This window comes from Arvicola amphibius, chromosome 3 (assembly GCF_903992535.2).
Source record: "Arvicola amphibius chromosome 3, mArvAmp1.2, whole genome shotgun sequence".
In the NCBI taxonomy this organism is placed as follows: domain Eukaryota; kingdom Metazoa; phylum Chordata; class Mammalia; order Rodentia; family Cricetidae; genus Arvicola; species Arvicola amphibius.
In genome coordinates, this window is record NC_052049.1 from 55,220,656 (window position 1) to 55,243,285 (window position 22,630).

The 22,630-nt window shown below is 37.8% G+C and overlaps 1 protein-coding gene across 1 annotated transcript in view; it reads left to right on the forward strand.

The window, feature by feature from the left end:
* The window catches only part of Zfyve16 (zinc finger FYVE-type containing 16), a 48,625-nt gene extending 29,037 nt beyond the window's left edge, over positions 1–19,588 (forward strand). Inside the window, exons 11-18 of the mRNA XM_038321757.1 lie at positions 201–283; positions 1,549–1,653; positions 1,994–2,141; positions 7,168–7,248; positions 11,806–11,968; positions 13,194–13,299; positions 14,099–14,266; positions 17,198–19,588. Coding sequence (XP_038177685.1) covers positions 201–283; positions 1,549–1,653; positions 1,994–2,141; positions 7,168–7,248; positions 11,806–11,968; positions 13,194–13,299; positions 14,099–14,266; positions 17,198–17,359 — 1,016 coding nt within the window. The 3' untranslated portion in view covers positions 17,360–19,588. The remainder of the gene's footprint in view (positions 1–200; positions 284–1,548; positions 1,654–1,993; positions 2,142–7,167; positions 7,249–11,805; positions 11,969–13,193; positions 13,300–14,098; positions 14,267–17,197) is intronic.
* Positions 19,589–22,630: the final 3,042 nt, after the last annotated feature.

Sequence of the window (22,630 nt, forward strand, 5' to 3'; positions counted from 1 at the left end):
GTTGTAGGATTTGAGTCAGGCAGTCCATGAAAGGTTACCAGTAAGTGTAACATCTAGCAGATGCACAGGCATCTTTTACTTTTCTCTGATAACTGACTGAGTGGTATTTATATGTATTGTTTGTTTGAAATTAAAAATAAAATAAGTGGAGGACTTTCTGTTATTGTTGATAGTGACCAACTATTCTTTGTTATGTGCAGCATATCCTGCTCCTCTAACAAGTGTCAGAGGCAGGAAGCCTCTTTTTGGAGAAATAGGACACACTATTATGAACTTACTTGTTGTAAGTAACTGAACTATTGTGTTGTTTTTAAATACTGTTTCTTTAAACTTTTATTTAGAATATTTCACCTAGTTTTATTTGTTCATTTTAATTTGGAGCATTTGGTATTTGAAGACTTAACTATAATAAGAACACATAATGGAAAGGAACTCTGCTTCATTTTAGAATACAGTGTCTCGTGATCTATGTGTCCCTAATTCTGAGTGCTCTTTGCTTAGCTCTGCTGCTGTTCTTATGTACTGGGGGCAATGGGAAACTTCTATATACACCTCTGAAATTGATGGAGCTTTAGGGGAAGTGTTAGAAAAGTAAATCAGCTTTGTGAGTGTGAACAGTTTATGACCTTGGTGTCTTCATTTGTAGTAGGAAAACCTGGATAAGGTGATATCTGAGGCTCCCTTCTACCCAGAACTTTGTCATTTTATATTTGCTGAAGTATTTAGCAAACCTACTTTTATTTTTTTAAAATATTTATTTATTATGTATACAATATTCTGTCTGTGTGTATGACTGCAGGCCAGAAGAGGGCACCAGACCTCATCACAAATGGTTGTGAGCCACCATGTGGTTGCTGGGAATTGAACTCAGGACCTTTGGAAGAGCAGGCAATGCTCTTAACCTCTGAGCCATCTCTCCAGCCCCAGCAAACCTACTTTTAATTTCCCATCTCTAGCTTGAAGGCTCTCAGTTTTCTGTTACATTTTCAAAATATGGGTGATAATCTTTGTAAAGAGAGTAGTTTACTGTTGCTTATGACTTCAGAAGATTTAGTCCAGGGTCACTTGGCTCTGTTGTTTTGGGCATGTGGCAGCATCACAAGGAGTACTTGATGGAGGAAGCCATTCGTCTTATAGTGCCTGGGCAGCAAAGAAAGATATAGAAGGGACTTAAATCCTACTATTCTCTGCAGAGGCATGCCTCCAGAACCCTAGGCCTCACCCCATCCCAGTAGCACCACAAGATATGAGCAAGCCTTTAAACATATGAGCCTTTGAGAACACTTGTAAAAGTAACTTTGCTGTTTGGGAAGAACTGTGAAAGGAGAGGAGAGTGTTCTTCAAACACTGTAGCCCCTCTTTCTGAGAATATTCTTTATTATTTTGAGTTGTGGTTTTTTTTTATGGGTGGGCATTTTGTTTTTCAAGTTGGGACTGATTCTGGGTAACATTTTGATAGAATTGTGTCAGAAGGCTTAAACTGCAGTTACGGATGAAAATGTTTAGTGGATGGGCAAATGTTGATGGAACTGTGATCATTCTATGTAGGATCTTCGGAATTACCAGTATACCTTGCATAACATTGATCAGCTGTTGATTCATATGGAAATGGGAAAAAGCTGTATAAAAATACCTCGGAAAAAGTACAGTGATGTAAGTATACTCGCTCAGTCCAGATCTAAAGATAGTAGAAGAGCGGAGTTCCTGAGACTAGACTTTTTGTTGTTGTTTTGAATGAAGATACCTTTTGAATAGCAATGTTTTTACATTTTTACAATTGGTTTGTTAATAGAGAATTTGCTTGATCCAGCTATTCAACCCTTTATTGTTTTATCTGTTAATTGAGATTTTTTTTTGTATTGTTTGTCACATTCCCAAGAAGTTGTTCAGACCAAAGCTTGGTAATTATGAAGCTGATCAATAATATGACTTCCAGACTAGATACAAATGTTGAAAATGTTTCTTAACAAATATGGTGGTTTTTGTTCCTTAGGTAATGAAGGTAATAAATTCTTCTAACGAGCATGTCATCAGCATTGGAGCTAGTTTTAGTACAGAAGCAGATTCTCATCTGGTATGTGTACAGAGTGATGGAGTTTATCAAACTCAGGCCAATAGTGCCACTGGCCAGCCCAGAAAAGGTAATTTATGAAACCCCACTTAAGAGATCCCTCCAGAAAGAAATAAATACCTTAACATATTTCCTGAATTAATGATAGAGTGGTATGCTTAAAATTTCTGTTTTATAAAGAACAGATTAAAAATATTGTTTTATTTTGTGTTTTTATTTCTGGCTACATTAGATGTAAAGATTTGGAAGTCTATTCTTTAGTGTATCCCATAGTGTGAGAAACCTATTTTCCGTAGTTTCTTTTTGAATGGGATGCTTTTCATTTGTTCAGTCTCTACTCAGCTCCTGTTACTTAGGAGGGCACAAGGTAGGCAAGGGTGAAGGATAATGGACAAATGAAGACAGTGGAGTGGGCAGCCTCTGTGACATCGTCCTCAGCTCTGCCTGCTGCCATTGCTAGACTCGCAGTGACAGGGTGACAGACGAACAGTGCAGTGGAAGTGAAGTGGTTCGTGAGATTAACACACTGTCGCAGGGTGGCACTGAAGTAGCCTGATGCTTTCACTACTCATATTTGTTCTTTCAGTTGTAAAGATAATGTTTTGAAAAGCAGTGAAAAAGTGGGGGCAAGAGAAATGGCTTGTAGTTAAGAATGTGCATTGCTCTTATAGAGGACTGAGTTTGGTTCTCAGCACCCACATGCTTACAATCACGTGTAACTACAACTCCATGGGATCTGATGCTTTCTTTTCCTTCTGTGGGCAACTACATTCATGTGCACATATACCTAATTAGATATGAATAAATCTTTTAGGGCTGGAAAGGGACTTCATCAGTTAAGAATGTGTACTGTTCTTGCAGAGGACCCAGTTTGGTTACCAGTACACATGTCAGGCCACTTGTAACTGCCTATCACTCCAGCTTCAGGTTATGTGATGCCCTCTTCTGGATTCTGAGGGTATCTGCATCACACATATAACACACACATGCACATACAAAAACACACACTCAACAGAGAGAGCCCAAAATAAGGCCATCGTTGACATTTTACTGTATTTTTATGTTTCTTAATACATAGGTTGAATAGATAGTTTTATACTTGATGTTTATACTTTTATACTTTGCTTTTTTACTTACCATTAACTGACATTTTTGTCATTGCAATTTAAGAATGTATGCATGTGGAGGACAGAGATTGACATAGATGTTTTCAACTCTCGCCAACTAGCTAGGTTCTTGCTGAACCTGAGCCATTTAGACTTACCTATAATAGTAGTAGTTTCTCATTGGCCACCAGCCTCTCTTCCATCTTGTACCTCCTGTTTCCTCTTTGTATCTCCTGGCATTCCTGTGCTCCTAGATTCCTCCTCCTCTTCCTTTCTTTCCCCAGAAATGGTGCCTCTACATCCTGCCTAGCTAATGGTTGTCCAGCTTTTTATTACACCAATCACAGCAATACACCTTCACACATGTACAAATATCCCATAACATTTCCCTCTTTTGTCTAAATAAAAAGGAAAGGTTATAATTCTATATAGTAGAGTTTAACATAGTAAAACTATATATTGTAAGAACAATTATCAGGTAAGAATTACATTCACAATGTCCAGTCCATTTGTATTTGGCAATTTTGGAGAAAGTACTTTATTATCTGTCCTATCTTACTGAGTCCATAGTTTTATACCTAAACCTCTTTTATCATAACTTGTATTACCATCAAAAAAATATCATTTTAGATCCTAAAATATCTTAGATAAACAACTTAAGTTTCTATGTCTTAAAGGGTTAATAAACCTCACATCTCTCATGTTCATTTCATTTTTGAATTTGGTATCAAGGAAAACTGTAATTATAACTATCTAGTCTTTAACCCCATTAAAGATCTGAGGAGCATATAATATTACCTGAATAAACCGGAAGAGCAGAGCAAACAACTTCTAAAACTATAGAAATGACATAGACAACTGGCTACCTGGACAGTCACCCAGGATTTCTCTGTAACTGCGGAGCATCCGTCTTTTGCATGCATGAGTAGAATATCTGATAGGTTTTTCTGTGAAGCAGCAATTTTGAAAGACTGTCCTATCTTGTCTTGACAAAGTTTGACACTTTTTTGTGTGTTCTGCTTGTCCAGTTTGGACAATATACTGTCAGCAGTCGAGCCAAGGGCAGTTTCTTGCCCAGATGACTAGCTTTTGACATAAAGCAAACTCCATACTGGAAGTTCTTCGATGCCTATCATCTTTTTTGAAGTAGATTGGTGATGCCATGAGCAGACACATCTCACTGTCATGAAAAGCCGTATGTTATTAAAACATTTTAAATGCCATATTCTGTAGGTCTTTGAAGTGTTTGAAGATCATCCATCTATTTAAAATACATCTCAGTTTGATCTTGAAAACATACCTAACATGACTACAAGTTTGATTGTTACATGACTTAACTACTAAACTACATTTTGTAATTATCCTAAACAGTTTGTAATCATAGCCTTTAAGGACTAGAACTTTACATTGTGCTTTGAAATGAGCTGTTTAGGTAAAATAAACACTTAAACAAAAGTAGAACATATATACAGTATAAATAACCTTGAATTTGTATCAGTATACAAAAATCTACACCAATGTAAAATATTTAAGACTAGTTGGTTTTCTTTAGTTTAAAAGTAGAGTCAATAATCTACCCTTTTATCCTATCATTCCTATATCCTCTTTTTTTCCTTCCTGTAACCAGGAACAACTTGTAACGAACCCCCCTAAACAATGGCAAACATCTATAACCCACTGAATGACTAAAACCCACTCACCCTGCCTCTATGGGTGTTGTATTCTATAAACTGCTTCTTGTTGTTTGGAGATGACAGCATCTTTAGGGAACCTTAAGAAAACTGGGATAATGGTCGTGTCTTGGAAGAGCTAGCTGTATTTTTGTTTGTTTGTTTAGTCTCTGTGTGATGGGAAAGTGTAGAGCTTATCTGAAGTCTTGGCTGGAGTAGTATGTGAAACTGGGCCATCTCAGCTAGAATCTTTGAAGTTGTTCTGGGTGCAAAATTTTGAGGAAACTGCAGCAGAGGCACTTGGAGAGGCTGGATCCCTTGGGGGTACTTTATTGTTGTCTAGTCCTTTTTTTCTGAAAATACGCCAGCTTTTAAAGTTAACATGTCAGTATTAACTCAGGTATTGGATATGTGGTGTGTCCAAGTCAACTGAAGATGATATTTTGTTTTATGTTTGAGCAGGTAAAAGGCATCTGCCAGCTTTATAAGTCCATTTGTGCTACCTAACCAAGCATAATATAAATCTCTATCCATGCCATGTGAAAGGATGGCATGTAATAATGAGTCCTGTCTCATCTGGTGTCAGCGCTGTTCCCAAGCAGAGGGATCCGCATATCCATCACCTGTCTTGTAGTCTGTCTGTCCTCAGCACAGTCCGCTTAGCACATGGCAATGGCAGCTGGCTCAAGCATGAGTCCACCTAAGAAACTGTGGACCAGGAAGTCACATCAACTCCTTGTCCAAAACTTTTCTTAGCTTCCTCAGGCCCTATGTTTGGATATTCAGACCTTTATGTTGGATACCATATGTAGCATTAGTTTCTCGTCGGCTGGCTACCTCTCTTCCATCTTGCATGTTTCCTCTCGTGTCTCCTGGCATCCCTGTGTGCCTAGATTCCTTCCCTTCCTCCCTTTTCTCCCCAGAAATCTTGCCTTTACCACCTGCCTAGCTGTTGGCCGTTCAGCTTTTTATTATACCAGTTACAACAATGCACCTTCACACAGTGTACAAATATCTCACAACACTTACTGACTAGCAAGCTCCCAGGGTCCTCCTTTCTCCACCTCCACAATGCTGGGATTATAGTCGCGGCCACCACATTCCATCTTTTACCTGAAGGCTGCGGAACCTGAACTCATGTTCTGATTCCTCTACAGCAAGAACTTCACTGACTAAACTATCTTCATGATCCCTAAAATGATGGAGTTTTAAGTATTTTTTTAAGTATTTATTTGTTAATCGGGACATGTATATGTGGTAAGATTCAGACTATTTGTATTCATATTGTGGTGAAAGGTATTCTCTTAAGCATCTAGCCATTCTCTTACAGAGCAACAAATCAGTTTACTTTCTTGTGTATCTCTCCAGAGACTAGTTTTAATGTATGTAATCAAGCATGTGAATGGGCATGCATACACTCAGGACATGTCTTTCTCCCATGATCAGCTTGTAACATGTTTCATTGTGCACCTTGTTTTTAACACTCTTTGTAGATTATTCTATATTAGTAAAGAATTTTGTAATTGTTCATTTAACTGTCTATTAGTGTCATAAATGACTTTTATTCCTCAGATATTTGTAAAAATGCTGTTATGAATAACCTTATATACATACATGTTTTTATTCCTAGAAGTAAAATTAGTATCAAAGGTTGTATTTGTTTTTTCTTTTTTCTTCTCATTTGTGTGTGGTGTTGATGTTTATGTGCATGTATGTTTTTACATGTCTTTAGGTGCACATGTGTAGCTGTGCTTGTGGAGACCTGAGTTTGATTTTGGGAATCGTGCTTCATTGCTCTTCCACTCTACTCTTTGAGGCAGGGTCTCTCAGTAAAACTCAGAGCTCGTTGATATGGCTAGTCTTTCCAGCCAGCTTGATCTGAAGAGTCCACCTCTTCATGCTGCACAGACTGGCATCCAGGCAGGCCACCACCCCGCCCCCAGGGCCACCACCCCGCCCCCAGGATTTACATGCGCCCTAGGGATCTTAGCTTTGGCGCTGAATGGGAAAGCACTTCACACTCCCCCAGCCCCTAAGGTTACGTTCGGTTTAACTTTGTCAAGTGGGGGTTCCACAGAGACTTTCACACTGTGTGTTCACCTTCAGTGAGTTTGATTCATGGCACCCTCATTAACAAAAGCACAAACATCATTAGTTATAAATACTATTTTATACAATATTTTAATCTTTTTTATCATATTTCAGATGTATTATGAGCATAAAATTTATTGACTACTTAAAATGTGCAACCTCAACATTTTGAGTAATAAATATAGCATAAGATAAACAGATTAAAATATAATTTATTATACATTATCAGTGACAGGAGCAAGTTTCGTGGTATTCAACGGTGCTCTGAAAACATCTTCAGGATTTCTTGCCAAGTCCAGCATAGTTGAAGGTATGACTTTATCTTTGATTGTTTTAATGTAAAGTTATTTTTCCTTTGCCTTTAAGAAATATATTTTCAAAATATTGCACCTGGGAGGCAAAGGTGGGCTGATTTCTGTGAGTTAGAGGGCAGCATGGTCTACATAGTGAGACCTCAGAAAAACAAAACAGAAACCAACCAACCAAAAAATGAAATGACCAAAGAATATATTTGATTCTGACAAAAAAATAGTGAAAGTTGTTAAGAACAGTCAGAATCACAAATTTATGTAAAATAATCCCCAGCCAAGCACGCTCTAACGTGACATTATTGGCTCTACTTACGTCTTCTTTCTCCTCTCCTCAAGAGTTAGCTACTAGACTGACTGCTGTGAGTATTATTGTCTTAGAGTATAATTACACAATATATTACATAGTTATGCTCTTAAGAATAGAGTTACAGCTAGGCGGTGGGAGCGCACACCTTTAATCCCAGCACTCAGGAGGCAGAGGCAGAGGCAGGCGGATCTCTGAGTTCGAGGCCAACCTAGTCTAAAGAGCTAGTTCCAGGACAGGTTCCAAAGCTACAGAGAAACTTTGTCTTGAAAACAAAGCAAAAGAATAATATATACATATGCACATTGTTTATGTTTCTGGTTTATGCATATTGGCAACTATAATTTGCTCAGCTTCGGTGCTATTAAATACTTGTGAATACGTAATAATTTATGAACTTCTAGATTGTTCATTTCTGTTATGACAACCAGTAGTGCTAATACATATCTAAGATTGGAATTCCTTAATCAATTATATTGGTAAATGTATATTTGCCAGAATATTTCCAAATTGTTTTGCAAAGTGATTGTACCAATCCTTATTGCCATTAGGCTGTTAAGTTCCTCTCTAATCTACATATTCTCCACACATGGTGTTATTAGTCTACTTATTTTTGTTAATCTTTCAATTGTTTCTGAATATGGTCATTGTTATATGCATATTTCTTATTTATTATTGAATAGAATGTCCTATTTCATATTTATAGAACACGTTATTTTATTTGTGAGATATTCATTTACAGCTTTTGCCTATTTTCTATTGGTTGTCTTATTTTAAACTGCTTTGTAGTTTTTATGTTGCATATTACACATTTCCCCCTTCTTCATGTTTAGCAAATAATAGTTTAGAATGTATAGTGATCAAATCAGAGTAATTACCATTTCACTCTGTTTAAACCCTTATTTCTTTGTGTTGACAAATTCCAAATTCCTCTGCATGTTCTTTATAAAGTGTAAATTGTGAGTTTTAGTTGCCTTTCTGAATTTGTAACGTTCTTGATACGTAGCTGCATTATGGAAACCATCATACAGTCTCTTTTTCTGTCCTACATTTATGCTCCCTAACTTGCAGGAACCACTATTTTATTTTTTATATGACTGAAACAGAGTGGTGTTCGACTCTGTGACTGTGCACGTAATCTCATGTCTGACCTCCAGTGCCATCCATGTTGCTGTAAAAGACAGGGTTTCAGTTTTTCATCTGGCTGAGTAATATTCCATTATGTCTTTATGCCACATTTTAATTCATTCCTCTGTTGATAAGCACCTCTTGATTTAATATTGTGGCTATTAGCAATAGTGCTACAATAAGAGGATGAGGAAGTCTCTTTTTTCTTTGTTTGTATTATTTCTTTTGCTGGGGAACATCAGAGGGCATTCTTGCTATCTTAGGCTCCCTTGGGCTCACTGTGTAGCTCTGGCTGAGTTTAAATTCTCAACTCTCCTGCCTATGCCTCCTAGTGCTTGGGTCACAGACCTTAACTGTCATGCCTAGCTTATCTCTGATTAATTATTTAATTTCATTTGAGGTACACCCAGTAGGCGAATAGTTGGATCATAAAGTAGTTGTAATTTTGGCTTACTGAGGACTCCTGTACTGTTTTCCGTCATGACTGCACTAAGTTATTTTCCTGTCAGCAGTGTCTAAGTCTCCCTGTGTCTGGTTGGGAATGTAGCTCAGTGCTAGAGCACTGGCTTGGCTGTGCTCAGCCCTGGCCCATACCCAGCACCACAGCGTAAATGAGAAAGTGAATAAATAAATAGAATGGTTACATAAGTACAGGACAAATTCCCGTTTCTCTGCCTCCTTAATATCATTGATTTTAATATGTAGTTAAGATTTATTTACTTATATATATATTGATGTTTTGCCTGCATGTGTCTGTCCACCACAGGCATGCAGTGTCCATGGAGGCCAGAAGAGGGTATAGGATCCCCTGGAACTGGAGTTGCAGAGGGTTGTGAACAGCCATGTGGGTGCTGGGACTTGAGCCTGGGTCTTCTGGAAGACCAGCCTACTGGTCTAAATGTCTCTCTGGTCCCTGTGTTTTTTATTATTACAGCATTCTGACTAGAAGGAGAAAAATAATGGTGGTTAGATTTGCATTTCACTGTAGTGATATTAAGTATTTTTTCTCATATATTTCTTGGACATTTATAAAACCTCTTTAAAGAAATGTCTTGAGAACGTCTGTGAATTTATTAGCCAGATTTTGATTTTGTGAGACAAAGTCTCAGTCTATAGTCCAAGCTAGCCTAAAGCTTGTTATTCCCCAGTATTTCCTCCAGAATGCTGGGATTAATTGCTTCCATCATCGGGGGCTGGATTTGTTGTTGTTACTGTTTTCACTTTTGTTTTTAAACAAACTAACCCAGTGTCAAACTGTTGAGATTTCTCCGTTCCCATCTACTCCTTGTCGGAAAATATTTATTTTCCAATGTTTTCTCCTGTTCTCCATGTTTCAGTCTGCACTCTTCTTTCCTTTGTTATATAGGAGAGGCTTAATTTGATGGACATTTTGAACCAAAGATGCTTTGGGTTCATCTTTTTACATTTATTTTCCCTTTCTGTCCCTAGGATTACAGGCATAAGTGGCCACACCCAGCTGTGCTTTCATTTCTTATAAGAAATGCAAAAAGAAAGATCTATCTATGCATACATTTTAAATACTTTTCCTGCGTTTTTTTCCGTAGTAGGCTTATATTTTCAGGTCTTTTTTAAAGATTAATTATTAATTATGTATACAGTGTTCTGCCTGCATGTATGCCTGCAGACCAGAAGAGGGCACCAGATCTTATTACAGATGGTTGTGAGCCACTATGTGGTTGCTGGGAATTGAACTCAGGACCTCTGGAGGGACAGTAAGTGCTCTTAACCTCAACCATCTCTTCAGCCCATATTTTCAGGTCGTGCATTTGGCCTTTGTTTCATTTTGAGGAGATTTTGTTCATGGTGAGAGATAGGGATGTAGTGTTCATTCTTCTTTGTACTGACTGGGTAATCATTTTCTAGTACCATTTATTGAGACTTGTTTTTTCTACAGTTAATGTTTTGACCCTTTTGTTGAAAATCAAGTGGCCTAAATGGGTGAATTTATTTTGGGGTTTTCTCTTCTGCTGTTGGTTGTGGTGTGTGTGTGTGTGTGTGTGTGTGTGTGTGTGTGTGTCTTATGGTATGTGTATGTGGTATGTGTGTGGGGTGTGTGTGTGTGTGGTGGTGGTTAATGTTCATATTGTGCTGTTCAGATTACCATAGTTTCGTAGTGTGTAGGGGGTAATGAGGTAGTAAGATGCCTCAGCCTCCCTCCTCCAGGGTGTTGTTTTTGTGCTTTCCTGAGAGTTTTAGAATTGGTAATTTGTTTTCCTTTGTGAAGAATGCCCTTGTTATCTAGATTAAGCATATTTTGAATATGTAATTTCTCTGGATAGCATCACTGTTTTGACCATATTAGTCCTTCTAATTCATGAATATGGCATGTCCGCAAGTCGTTCATGGGGTTTTGTCATGTTCACTGTAGAAATCATCTGGTTTCCTCCATTAAGTTTACTCCTTTTTGTTGTTGTTATGAGAGAGATTGCAGTCTTGATTTCTTTGAAAGCATGTTATCTACATAAGCATGTTCCTTGATTTGTATTCAGTTTTAACCAATTTCTGCCAGACTCATACAATTGTAAACAAGAGCAGTTTTACTTCCCTTTTCTCTGCTTGAATGCCCATTCTTGCTTCTGTCCAACTCAGCGTCTGGGTAGCTATAGTAGTGTGTTCAGAATAGGCTGTTCCTTGTCTTGTTCCCCTTTTATTGTGATATTAGCCATGTGTTTGTCCTATATTGCCTTTTTTTTTATTTTAAGGCATGTTCCTTCTAAACTTAATTTATTGCGTTTTTTTTTAATGAACAGATGTTTTTTTCCAGTGTTTTCTTCTGTAAGATGATTGATGCATAATTTTTGTACTTCAGTTGGCGTGATGTTTATTGATTTGTGTATGTCAAATCATCTTTGCATCCTAGGATGAATCCTACTTAACTATGGTGCATGATATTTTTGTTGTGCTGTAAGAAGCATAACTTACTGTCTTTACATAACCTTAAAAATAATTCACAACAAAATGGTTTGATTTTCCTAGTGAAAACTAAACATTTAAATGATTAACAGGTGACTATTTAAAACTTGTATCTTTAATAATAAATTCTGTTACTTGGCACACATACTGAAATTTGGCAAACTCAATATGAAGTATAACTGATTTCTAGATGGGTTAATGGTACAAATAACTCCAGAGACCATGGATGGCTTACGGCTGGCTTTACGAGAACAAAAGGACTTTAAAATCCCTTGTGGGAAAGCTGATGCAGTAGACCTGAGAGAGTATGTGGACATCTGCTGGGTGGACTCGGAAGAAAAGAAGAATAAAGGGTAGGTATTTCTTGTTACTAAAGTGCATTTGATTTGATGGCGGGAGCGGGAGTATAAAACATCCCTTTAATACAATGAAATATTTTTGAATGAATACAGATTTATGCCAATAATTTAAATATTTCTATCCCAATTAATACAATATTTTTCTCAAACATAACTAACCAGACCGTAAGTTTTCCTGAGCAAGAAGCAATAATGAATAGTCAGCTGGGGAGATACTAATTATAAAACATCAATTAGGTAGTTTTCTGCAAGGGCTAAGAAAAGGCAAAATGAGGCCGTGCGGTGGTGGCAAACGCCTTTAATCTCAGCACTTGGGAGGCAGAGGCAGGCGAATCTCTGTGAGTTTGAAGCCAGCCTGGTCTACAAGAGCTAGTTCCAGGACAGGCACCAAAGCTACAGAGAAACCCTGTCTCAAAAAAAAAAAGAAAGAAAGAAAGGAAAAAAAGAAAGAGAAAGAAAGAAAGAAAGAAAGAAAGAAAGAAAGAAAGAAAGAAAGAAAGAAGGAAAGGGCAAAATGCCTTTTCTGATATATGGTATACATTTTTGTTAAGTAAATAAGGGTTTCCTTTTGATTATTGAATTTTATTAATTCCCTGTTAGTATAAGCTCAATTTAATGATGTATGTTAGAGGCCCCACCAGTTACCACTGCAAGCCATTCTTTTCAGTTGTCCATCCCCTCTCTTTTCTGGAGATGGGTTAAACAGTCTAGAAGAAAGAAAGAGGAAAGGATTCCAAAGTAGACTTTTAAAATAAGGTCTTGCCATATAGACCAGGTTGGACTTGAACTTAGTATGTGATCCAGCATGGCTTTAGACTTGAAATCCTCCTGTTTTGGCTTCCTGAGTGCTAGGGTTAAAGGCCCTTAGTGTTGGGGATCAGACTCAGAGCTGCCTGTATGCTAGGCAGGCTCTCTATCCAATGAGCTACATCCCCAACCCCAGAAAATAATTCTTTTAATTTGTGATAAACTTTACTGTTAAGAAACTAAAGTAATTGAAACCTGTGTCTGAATTGGATATATGAAAAAGGAGATATAATTTATTAAACAAAAGTTTGTTACACAATGAAGAAATCATGATTAATGATTATTTATATACAAATGATATTTGTTGCTGCTTTAAATGTAAAACTTTGAGTTTTCTCATCTCATTTTCCAAATTCAGTAATCATAGAAAGCACTGTGATACTAACATATTGTGTTCTACTTTATTGCATAGTGTCATCAGTTCAGTAGATGGAATATCATTAGAAGAATTTCCAAGTGAAAAAATAAAACTGGAAGCAGACTTTGAAACTGAAGAGAAAACCTTGAAGTGCACTGAGGTATGGAGAAAGGTCTTTTTCCTTCACATGCTGTGTTTGGATAGTCTTTGTGTGTGTACTTGGGAATACTGCATACTTAGCCTATGAATATTTAGGTATACTATGCCTTCCACTTTCCACACTGAAACAGATTCCCATTCAGAATCTCTCACACTCCAGATTTGAATTTGCATATACTTATTTTAAGCCCTCATCTTGATAGTACTTCCTGACAGCTAATAGTTACATTTTGAAAGATTGCCCTTTTATACTCTTATTTTACTATACTGTTTTATGTTATAATAAAAGAGTTTATTAACACCAGCTTATAATCATCACCCATGTGAAAACCATTTTTACACAGCTACGCTTTTTAAAATAAGAGACTGTGAAGGTACAAAGCCACAGCGTCCCAACCCAGCAGTCCCATGTCCTCTTTTCAGTCAGTTAGGAAGTTCTATGTCATCTTGGTGGTTTCACTTGTGCAGAATGAGCAGATTGTAGAGGATGTAGCAACCACAGAACACTGTTCTTTGTCTGAGCTGATTCCATACAGATGGTCCTGTAGTATGGGCTCTGAACTGAGTTAACAAGGAATTCACTGATACAAGTGCAAAAATAGCTGAGCCATTCCCATAATCTGATCTTTGGTTTTAAACTTTGGTTTATCATACAAATTTAGGCTATCGATACAGAATGCTCTCAACTAGAGATTTCAAAGATCTAATGTTGGAATTTTATTAAAGTTGATTTGAAAGCAGTAATTGTTGCCTTTGTAATCATAACCATGATTTCTTTTTTAATTTAACTTATTTTCCAGGTGTTCTACTTCCTAAAGAACCAAGATATATCTGTTTTATCAACTAGTTATCAGTTTGCAAAAGAAATAGCCACGGCTTGTAGTGCCGCCCTGTGCCCTCACCTGAGGACGCTGAAGAGTAAGAGGATGAGCAGAATTGGACTCCGAGTTTCCGTCGACACTGACATGGTGAGACACATCTTTGTGATATACTTCTGGAATTTATCTGAGTATAAAGATGTCTACGTGTGGGGCACGTGTGCCAGGGTGCATATGTAGAGGTTAAAAATAACTCCTAGGAGTCAGTTCTCTCTCCAAGCATGTGAGGCCTTGGGACTAAGCTCAGATTTTCAGACTTGTCCACAGCACTTCTACTCACTGAGCCAAATTGCTGGTCCTGAAATTGATAGAATTTATACTTAAAATATCAAGATTTTTATCTAACCCTTTGAGAAAATCTTCTGTTTTGGTTGTTGCTTTTTTGTTGTTGTTGGTGGTGGTGGTGGTGGTTTTTAGTGCTGGTAACGGAACCCAAGGCTCCCCGCTAGACAAGTATTCTACCACTGAGCTAGCCTCCCAGCCCTGAGCCAGAAACTGCTGCACCCGTCACCTGCAGCACCTCTGATAGCTCCAGCTGAAGTCAGGCTTCTGTGTAAAAGGTCAGAGGGTAAAAGGTCAGAGGGTGGCTGCTTTGGGCACTGCAGTCTGTAGGGTTTCCCCCACAATTCACCTGTCACAGTGTGAAGCTGCGGGTGTGACTGAATGAGGGTGGCTCTGATGTAGCGAACATGGTGGCCTGCAGACTGGAGTCTGCTGATCTCTAATTGTCCCATTTGATAGGCTTTGAAATTTCGTCTAATTAGATTTACATGACTCAAAAATTAAAAAAATCAAAAAGTGTGTGTGTGCGTGCATACACACACACACACACACACACACACACACACATTTCATGAAATGTTTCCAAGGAGCAGCTGTCGTGCTGTATAATAGGAATGGGTGGGCCTTGGAGATGTCAGCTCTAGACTGCAAAGTTAATGTTTCCCAGCAGAGCTAGGCCATCGCCCCGGAAAGATGTCCTCTTATCCTTACCTTCCAAGCACTACTTCATCCAGATTCTCCTTAATTTTCATTTCCCTCATCAGGCAATTAGTAGTCTATATTTCTTGTGATTGTATGTGTGTACAAGCAAGTGTGTGTGTGTGTGTATGTGTGTGTGTGTGTGTGTGTGTCATAGAAACCTTTATCCTCTTCAAAATGTTTTGACATGCTTTTTTAATATATTAGAGATTGTATATTAGTATATATTCTTTTTAAGACTTATTTATTTTTTGCATATGAGTGCTCTATCTACATTTATGCCGTTATGAAAGAAGAGGGCATCAGATCCTACTAGAGATGGTTGTGAGCCACCATGTGGTTGCTAGGAATTGAACTCAGGACCCCTGGAAGAGCAGCCAGTGCTCTTAACTACTAAGTCTTCTCTCTAGCCCCAGTACATATTCTTTTTAATTGTTGTATATTAGTCATATTTGATTAAATAAGTGGGTGACAATTAGATATTATTTGGTATATTTTGATGGAAATTTAGTTTGACAGTATTTTGCATTTGCATATGTATGTATGTATGTATAAAAATGAGTTCCTAGATATAGTGTCTATATCCAAGTACACATTCAATGGATATCAACATATTGCCCCAAATATGCACTGAGAACGTGAACCCAGGTCCCATATATGCAGGGCAGATATTCCATCTTAGAGCTGTCTTTTTCTAGCCTGTCGTTTTCTATTTGAAGGCAGAGTCTGACCTTGACCTCACCCTGCAGCCCAGATGAACCTTGCAGTTATGATCCTTTTGTCTCCGCCTAAGTAACTGGATTACAGGCCTGTTTCCACCAGGCCTGGCTACTGTCAGCCAATTCTGAGACAGTTTATTATTCACACCCTTGTACTTAGTGTGTGATCAAAGCTAGGCTTTACATGCTAGGCAAGTGCTCTGCTAGTCTGCCGTACCTCAAGCCCAGTTGAACATTTGAACTTTGACAGTTTGATAGGTGCAGTATGAAGCCCAGTGTTGCCTCAATATACATCTTTACTGGCAATGAATAGTGCTCTTCTTACATGGGAAAAGCCATTTATTTTTCCCCAAAGTGACTAGTGTATATCTGTTGGGTATATTGATTTTGTAACTCTTGCCAAAACATTCAGTAGAGTATTTCAAGGCAGATTCTTCACTAGAATCTGGCTTTCTAAACAGCATTCATAGGTTAGTTTGCTTCTCCAGCAAGATGTGTTTTCTCATGCTTCCTAGTGGGAAGAGGAGTTTTGTTTTCATGACTTTATAGTAAGATCCCTTTTCAAGGAAGCTCCTGATGAGTATTGGGTGAACAAGCACTGTATCCTTTTATAGTTAAATATATAAAACAAAAATTTCATCAATAATATTAAATCTTAAGTAGTGTTGCAGGGCCTGAGGGATGGCTCAGTGGGTAAAGTACATGCCGTACAAACATGACAACCTGAGTGTGGACCCCCAACACCTGCATCAAAGCTGGGTCTGATGGCACAGCCTATAGCCCTAGTGCTGTGGGGACAGAAGCAAGAAGATCCTGGGGCTTGCTGATTAGTCAGTCTAGCTGAGACAGTGAGAGACCCTGTATAAGTAAGGTGGAGAGCCATCGTGGAAGATACGCAAGTCAGCCTCTGAACTTGACTTGTACACACAGATGAATGCAGCTGCACCACTGCACACACACGCATGTGCAAACAGACAGTGCACATACACCTCACACAGAACACAGTATTACAACTTGAAACATGGTAAATTGATTTTTCAGTTAATTTTTAATTTAAGTTACACTGCTAATTATTAAAAAAGCTTCATACTTTTTTATTTTATTCAATTGAAATAAAGTATAAAGCAGTGACAATATTTAATACATGTTATAATTTATTTAGTAAAGAGATGAAAGAAATGGGAGAATATACTTTTGAAACTAACATTATTATATTAATATCATTAAGCTGAATACTCAAATATTCTGTATAGTCATCTACTGAGCAACACAAGAGGGCTAATTTTCTAGGATTACCTTATCAAGATTTCTTTTTTTCCAGGTTGAATTTCAGGCAGGCTGTGAAGGCCAACTTCTGCCTCAGCATTACCTAAACGACCTCGATAGTGCTCTGATACCTGTGATCCACGGTGGGACCTCCAACTCTAGTGTGCCCTTAGAAATAGAGCTAGCGTTTTTCATTTTAGAGAACCTTTCTGAGTGAAAGAATGTGCTATGTTATATGTTGCAAACTGACCTGTTAAAATAAATCCCAGCACTAAAACTGAAATGTTACAAACACTAAATGTTTGATAATTGAAATACATAATTTTGCTTTTTAGGCAGGAATGATTTTTCAAAATCATTAGCACAATATTTAAATGTCTAAAAATTTAAGGAATCCATCATTTTATAGCTTTATGTTTAATGTAAGAACTAAGAAGAAAAATAGATCTTCTGACTTAAAATTTATAGTATTTACTGTGTGACTTAAATGTTAAGCCAAAGTATCTGCGCTTACTTATACCTCTTTCTGCCAAGGATGGTTTATGAAGGACACCTGTTTTGTGTGTACACTAGTGAGAGCATGATTTGGAGTCTTTCAAATGTATTTCAGTAGTAAAGACCAGTAAGACTCTAGACTTCTAGTTCTTTAAATAAAGCCGATAACTTATTTGTATAAATGGAATGGAGCCCTACCTCCATGATGAGATAAACTGATTAAACTAGAATTTTGCCTTTATTTCTTCCCAAATTACTATATATATACATACATACATAAATTATATATATATATAATTTTTCCTGATTAAAATAATTGTGGGTGCTTCAGGACTTTGTGCTTCTCTATTTAAGTCTGTTGTTTCCATAGCAACATATGATTTGAAATGTGTTTTATAAATCTTTGCTAATATACATAGGTAATATTTTTGTATCACAGTGCTTTTGCTTTCTCCTTCTTTACAAAATTACACCACTGTATTTGACACTCTTCAGAGGACAACAGGCCAGATGACCCATGAGGTGGTGATTGTGTAGCAATAACTGAAGCCTGAAACAGGTTTCTATTATTCCATGTTAATCCTTAAGTATTTCTTGATTGGCTTCAATGTATGAAGTATAAATTTTAACAAACTTTTGCATATTTTTAATTCTTTCTATGGCAGTTATTTTTTTAATGGGATATTTAACATAAAGTTAAAGGTTGTGATAGAGCTTTCTTGTTTAATTCAAATAGCAGGAGAAAGAAAAGTGTTTCGTTTAACTTATATAAAATGTAATCATTGTTTTGATGCTTTTTTATTATGTGGAATATATTTTTTGTATCAAAAACACTCACTGTATATATAAAGAAAAAGAAACCACACTAAATAACCCTGTTTTAAGAAGGATATTTATAAAGCCGTGCAACTTAGAGATCCAGTCATGTCTGTAACTCAGGAGCGAAGGTCTTAGGACCAGAGCTTTCATCTGAGTCACACTTGGACCAGCCAAAGACATATTTGAGGATAATCTCCACAAACAATGTGAAGTGTTACAAATAGTAAATAAAATGTCAACATAAAACTCTCAACATTTATTGAAATGATGTGATATAAAGATAATATAAAAGTGACTGCTTATCAAGCTCATTTTGTTTTCTTTACATAATGCGTTTATTTTTCAGGATATTATATACTTACTTTGTTGTGTAACTGCACAATTTATGAATATTGAATTTACAAAATAGTGGAAAGCTCTTCTCTGATGAAGTAACTTTGAATTTGTTTTCAAGCTGTCTACAATTGGTGAAAACGGGAATTCTAACCTAAATGTTAGGGCACATTGTACAGCATTTGGAGATGGATTTTCTAAATGCATTTGCCACCTGCTTGGTCATAGTCTTCACATTGGCACTTAAGTCAGTGGCTCCTTGTAGTCAGTCCACAGCATTTGTTTATGGTCTTAAGACTTAATGCAACTGGGTCTCTGCATTTTGAAACATGAGGTAAAATATCTTGCTTTATGCAACAAGCTGTGTGCCTGTGTGTGCTACATATAAAAATATACCATATCGAGTTTCATCAGTTGAAAAGTTATTTCTCTTTTGGAACTAGACATATGGAACAGGTAATTAACATAGGAAGGCTTTCATTGCCGCAGTGAAGAAATGACTCTAGAGCGGTGCAGGGAGCAGACTGGAGGACGCCATGATACTCAGAGGAGCTTGCAGCATACTGGGTGTTTGAGCTAGAAGTCGGAAACATCCAGATTGCTGTAGAGAGACTGAATATTGCACCTTATAATTGATAATAAGTCTTACTCAGATGGTTGTGTAGGTTCCTGACAGCTTAGCTTTCTGTATTGTTTCATAAAATAAAGCACAGAAGTTTTTTAATAGGAAGAATAATTTTGATAATGTAATTCAAGTTTCAAAAGACTGTCTTGGAATAAAACAGAAACTTCTGACTTATTCTAGGTTTTATATATTTTGTTGAGTGACTTTATAATGTTTGACAATATATACAATATGCACAACTCAGCAAAAAGAAACATGAAAACTTAACAGTGTTAACTTTGCCTCCCACCTGCACGTCTCCCCATTCTTCCACCACATCCTCTCAACAGACGGTCCTATTTTCTTGTGTACCATTCCAAGGCGCAGAAGTCATAACAGTAGTGGCCCTATTTTCTGTTTCTTCAAGTGCACGATATATTGGGATTTTTATAGTTATTGTAGTTGTACAAGAGAACACTTGAATTTATTTTACCTACCTGAAATTTTGTGTCCTGACCAACATCTCCCCAGCGTCTTCCTTTCCTCTGCCAGCTCTGCCTCTTCAGCCTCAGCACTCACCATGCAGCATTGGTCTTCCTGTGCCGGGCTGGCTTCACCTGGCATCTGTCAGTTCACCCTTGTTAAAATGATGGTATCTCCTGTATGGACCCTGACTTCATTGTGTGCCTACGCCACATATCCATCCCTTGGTGGACCTTACGTTGGTTTTGTGTCTTGCTTTTGTTAATAAAGCTGCAGTGAGCACACAGTCCAGCTGCTTGTTTGACAGGGACTTCCTTTACACACACGCCCAGTAGTAGATTAGTGACTCATAATTTTTAATTTGCCAGAGCCGAGCACACTATTTTTCATAGTGACATTTCTTACATAAAATGTAGCACATTAAGTTTTCCCACTTCAGTTCCCTGGGCTATGTAGCTTTATACCTAGGGCCATAAAGGTTTCGTTGCTTCTGTCAGAACACTTTTTACTCAGTGACTTTGTTCCGTTCTTAATTGCAGAACAGAACAAAAAAATCCTTTAGAAATCTAGCCTGTGTTCTTAGTATTCTCATCATAACAATTTTATTACACACCTACATGCAGATTTTTATTTGAATTTTTTTCTGCTGGGCACTAAGCCTTACCATCTAAATTTATCTTTTTCCACTTAATTTATACATTAGTCTTCCACATTTATGTTAATGTATATTAACTGTAAAAACTAATGGTTGGCTTCTTTTTAAGACAAGGTCTAGCTGTGTGGCTTAGGCTGGCCTCCATCTCAACCTCCCAACTGCTGGAATTCCAGGTGTGTATGACCAGACCCAGAAAAAGAATAGATTTCATTGCGACATTTTCATGGATGCCTATTAAGTACTTTGGTAATATTCATCCCCATTACTCTCTCTTACTTTTTGCACTCCAGGATTTTTGGTAGTTTAAAACTGTGTTCTTAATATTCTATTTTGGCTTAGAATGGAATGCCATTTCATATGAATGCCTTTGGGCAAGTATTTTTTTTTTTGCATCGGTAGAAACAAAATTCAGCTTTATTCCCATGCTTATACAGGTAAGTTGTAGTTCAGGTGCTCCAATAAAGGTCCTTTAAAAAATAGTGTTAAACATCTATTAATTTTTCATAAGATTAAAAATAAGCTGAAGTATCTGTTCTTAACCTGGAGGTCATGACTTCTTTGGGGTCAAGCCATTCTTTCACAGGAGTTGCCTAAGACCACTGGAAAACACAGACATTTACATTGCGATTTATAACAATAGCAACATTACAGCTATGAAGTAGCAATGAACTAATTTTACAGCTAATTTACAGCTGTGTTGAGGGCCACAGCACTGCTCTAGAGGTACAGCGGTCCCCACCCCCTTCCCTCCCTTCTGCTGTTCCTGCTATCCACTGATGACAACAGACTGTGGCCGAAGGGAGAACCCGAGAGACTCTTCACCACCAACACACATTTCCCTCCTCTGTTACCCCTCTCTGCTCCTCTCTCAGGGTTCTCAACCGTCCTAATGCTGTGACCCTTTACTACAGTTCTCATGCTTAGTGACACCCCCGTCCACACAATTCCTTTCATTGCTACTTCATAACTGTAATTTTGTTGCTGTTATGAGTCATCATGCAAATATCTGACATGCATGATGGTTGGTATGTGACCCTTATGAAATGGTCCTGACCCACATGTGGACAACTGCCATTCTATCCAGTACTAGTGTTGGGGGAACCACTTGCAGTCTTTGGCTACTGCAAAAACATCTATTTGATAAGTACCTGAAGCTTCCTGACAACACAGCTTGAATGGAAAGTGGATCGAAGCCCAGCCAAACTTTTAAACCAGCCTCTGAAGCAGCTTGGACTGGGCTCACCTTCAGAGACTTGCCCTCTGAAGCTTCTGACAACTGACCCTCACGGGTAAAGCCAGCTCATACAAGACTCTTCTGTAAGCTTAAGTTTCGAGGGATTTGTTCTTTGTAGCATCTAGTATCTCATGATCGACACACACTAATGTTTTCAGGAGTCAGTAAAAAGAGCTACAGGCTTTTCTAGTAAAATTATACAGTTCAAGATTTGTGGAGTCCTTGCCACAAGTAGTAAGTGTGAAATGCGAAGAGTACACAAATGTGCAAATACAAGAAGCTGTGTTTCTGGAAAATGCACGATAGGATCCATGTTTGTGCTGAAAACAAAGCTGACTAAATGGCAGCTTCATCCTAAAACATCACAACAATTTAAGAAGGGTTGCCTAGTTACAAGATAAAAGCCAGCGGTACCTCTTGGGGCAATCACCCGCATGTATGGGGCAGCAATCAGTTCAGGCTCCACATAAGGCGGTATGCAGAACTGAAGGCCCTTGCTTAAGTAGGCAAACTCTGAGGGTTTCACCTTTATTGGGGTGAAACACCACAAGGAAAAACCTAAGGGGAATAGCTACATTATCCGGAAAAACCTCACATACTGAAAGTGTAAAAATCCTGTCTGTTGTCGGACTCGGGCAAGCTGCTATCATCTCCTAACAGTACAAAATAAGTAGATACACAAGGAAACTATATTTCAGCAACAGGGAATAAAAGCAGAATCATGTAGATGTGCTAACTAAAGGTAAGTGGTAAAGGCAGCTGTGATAAAAAGGTCCTGCAATGCTGAGGTCAGAACTTCCCAGTTGTGGAGCGTTGGTATGTTGACGATCCAGAGACAACCATCTTTCGCTATTATGCTCCCTTA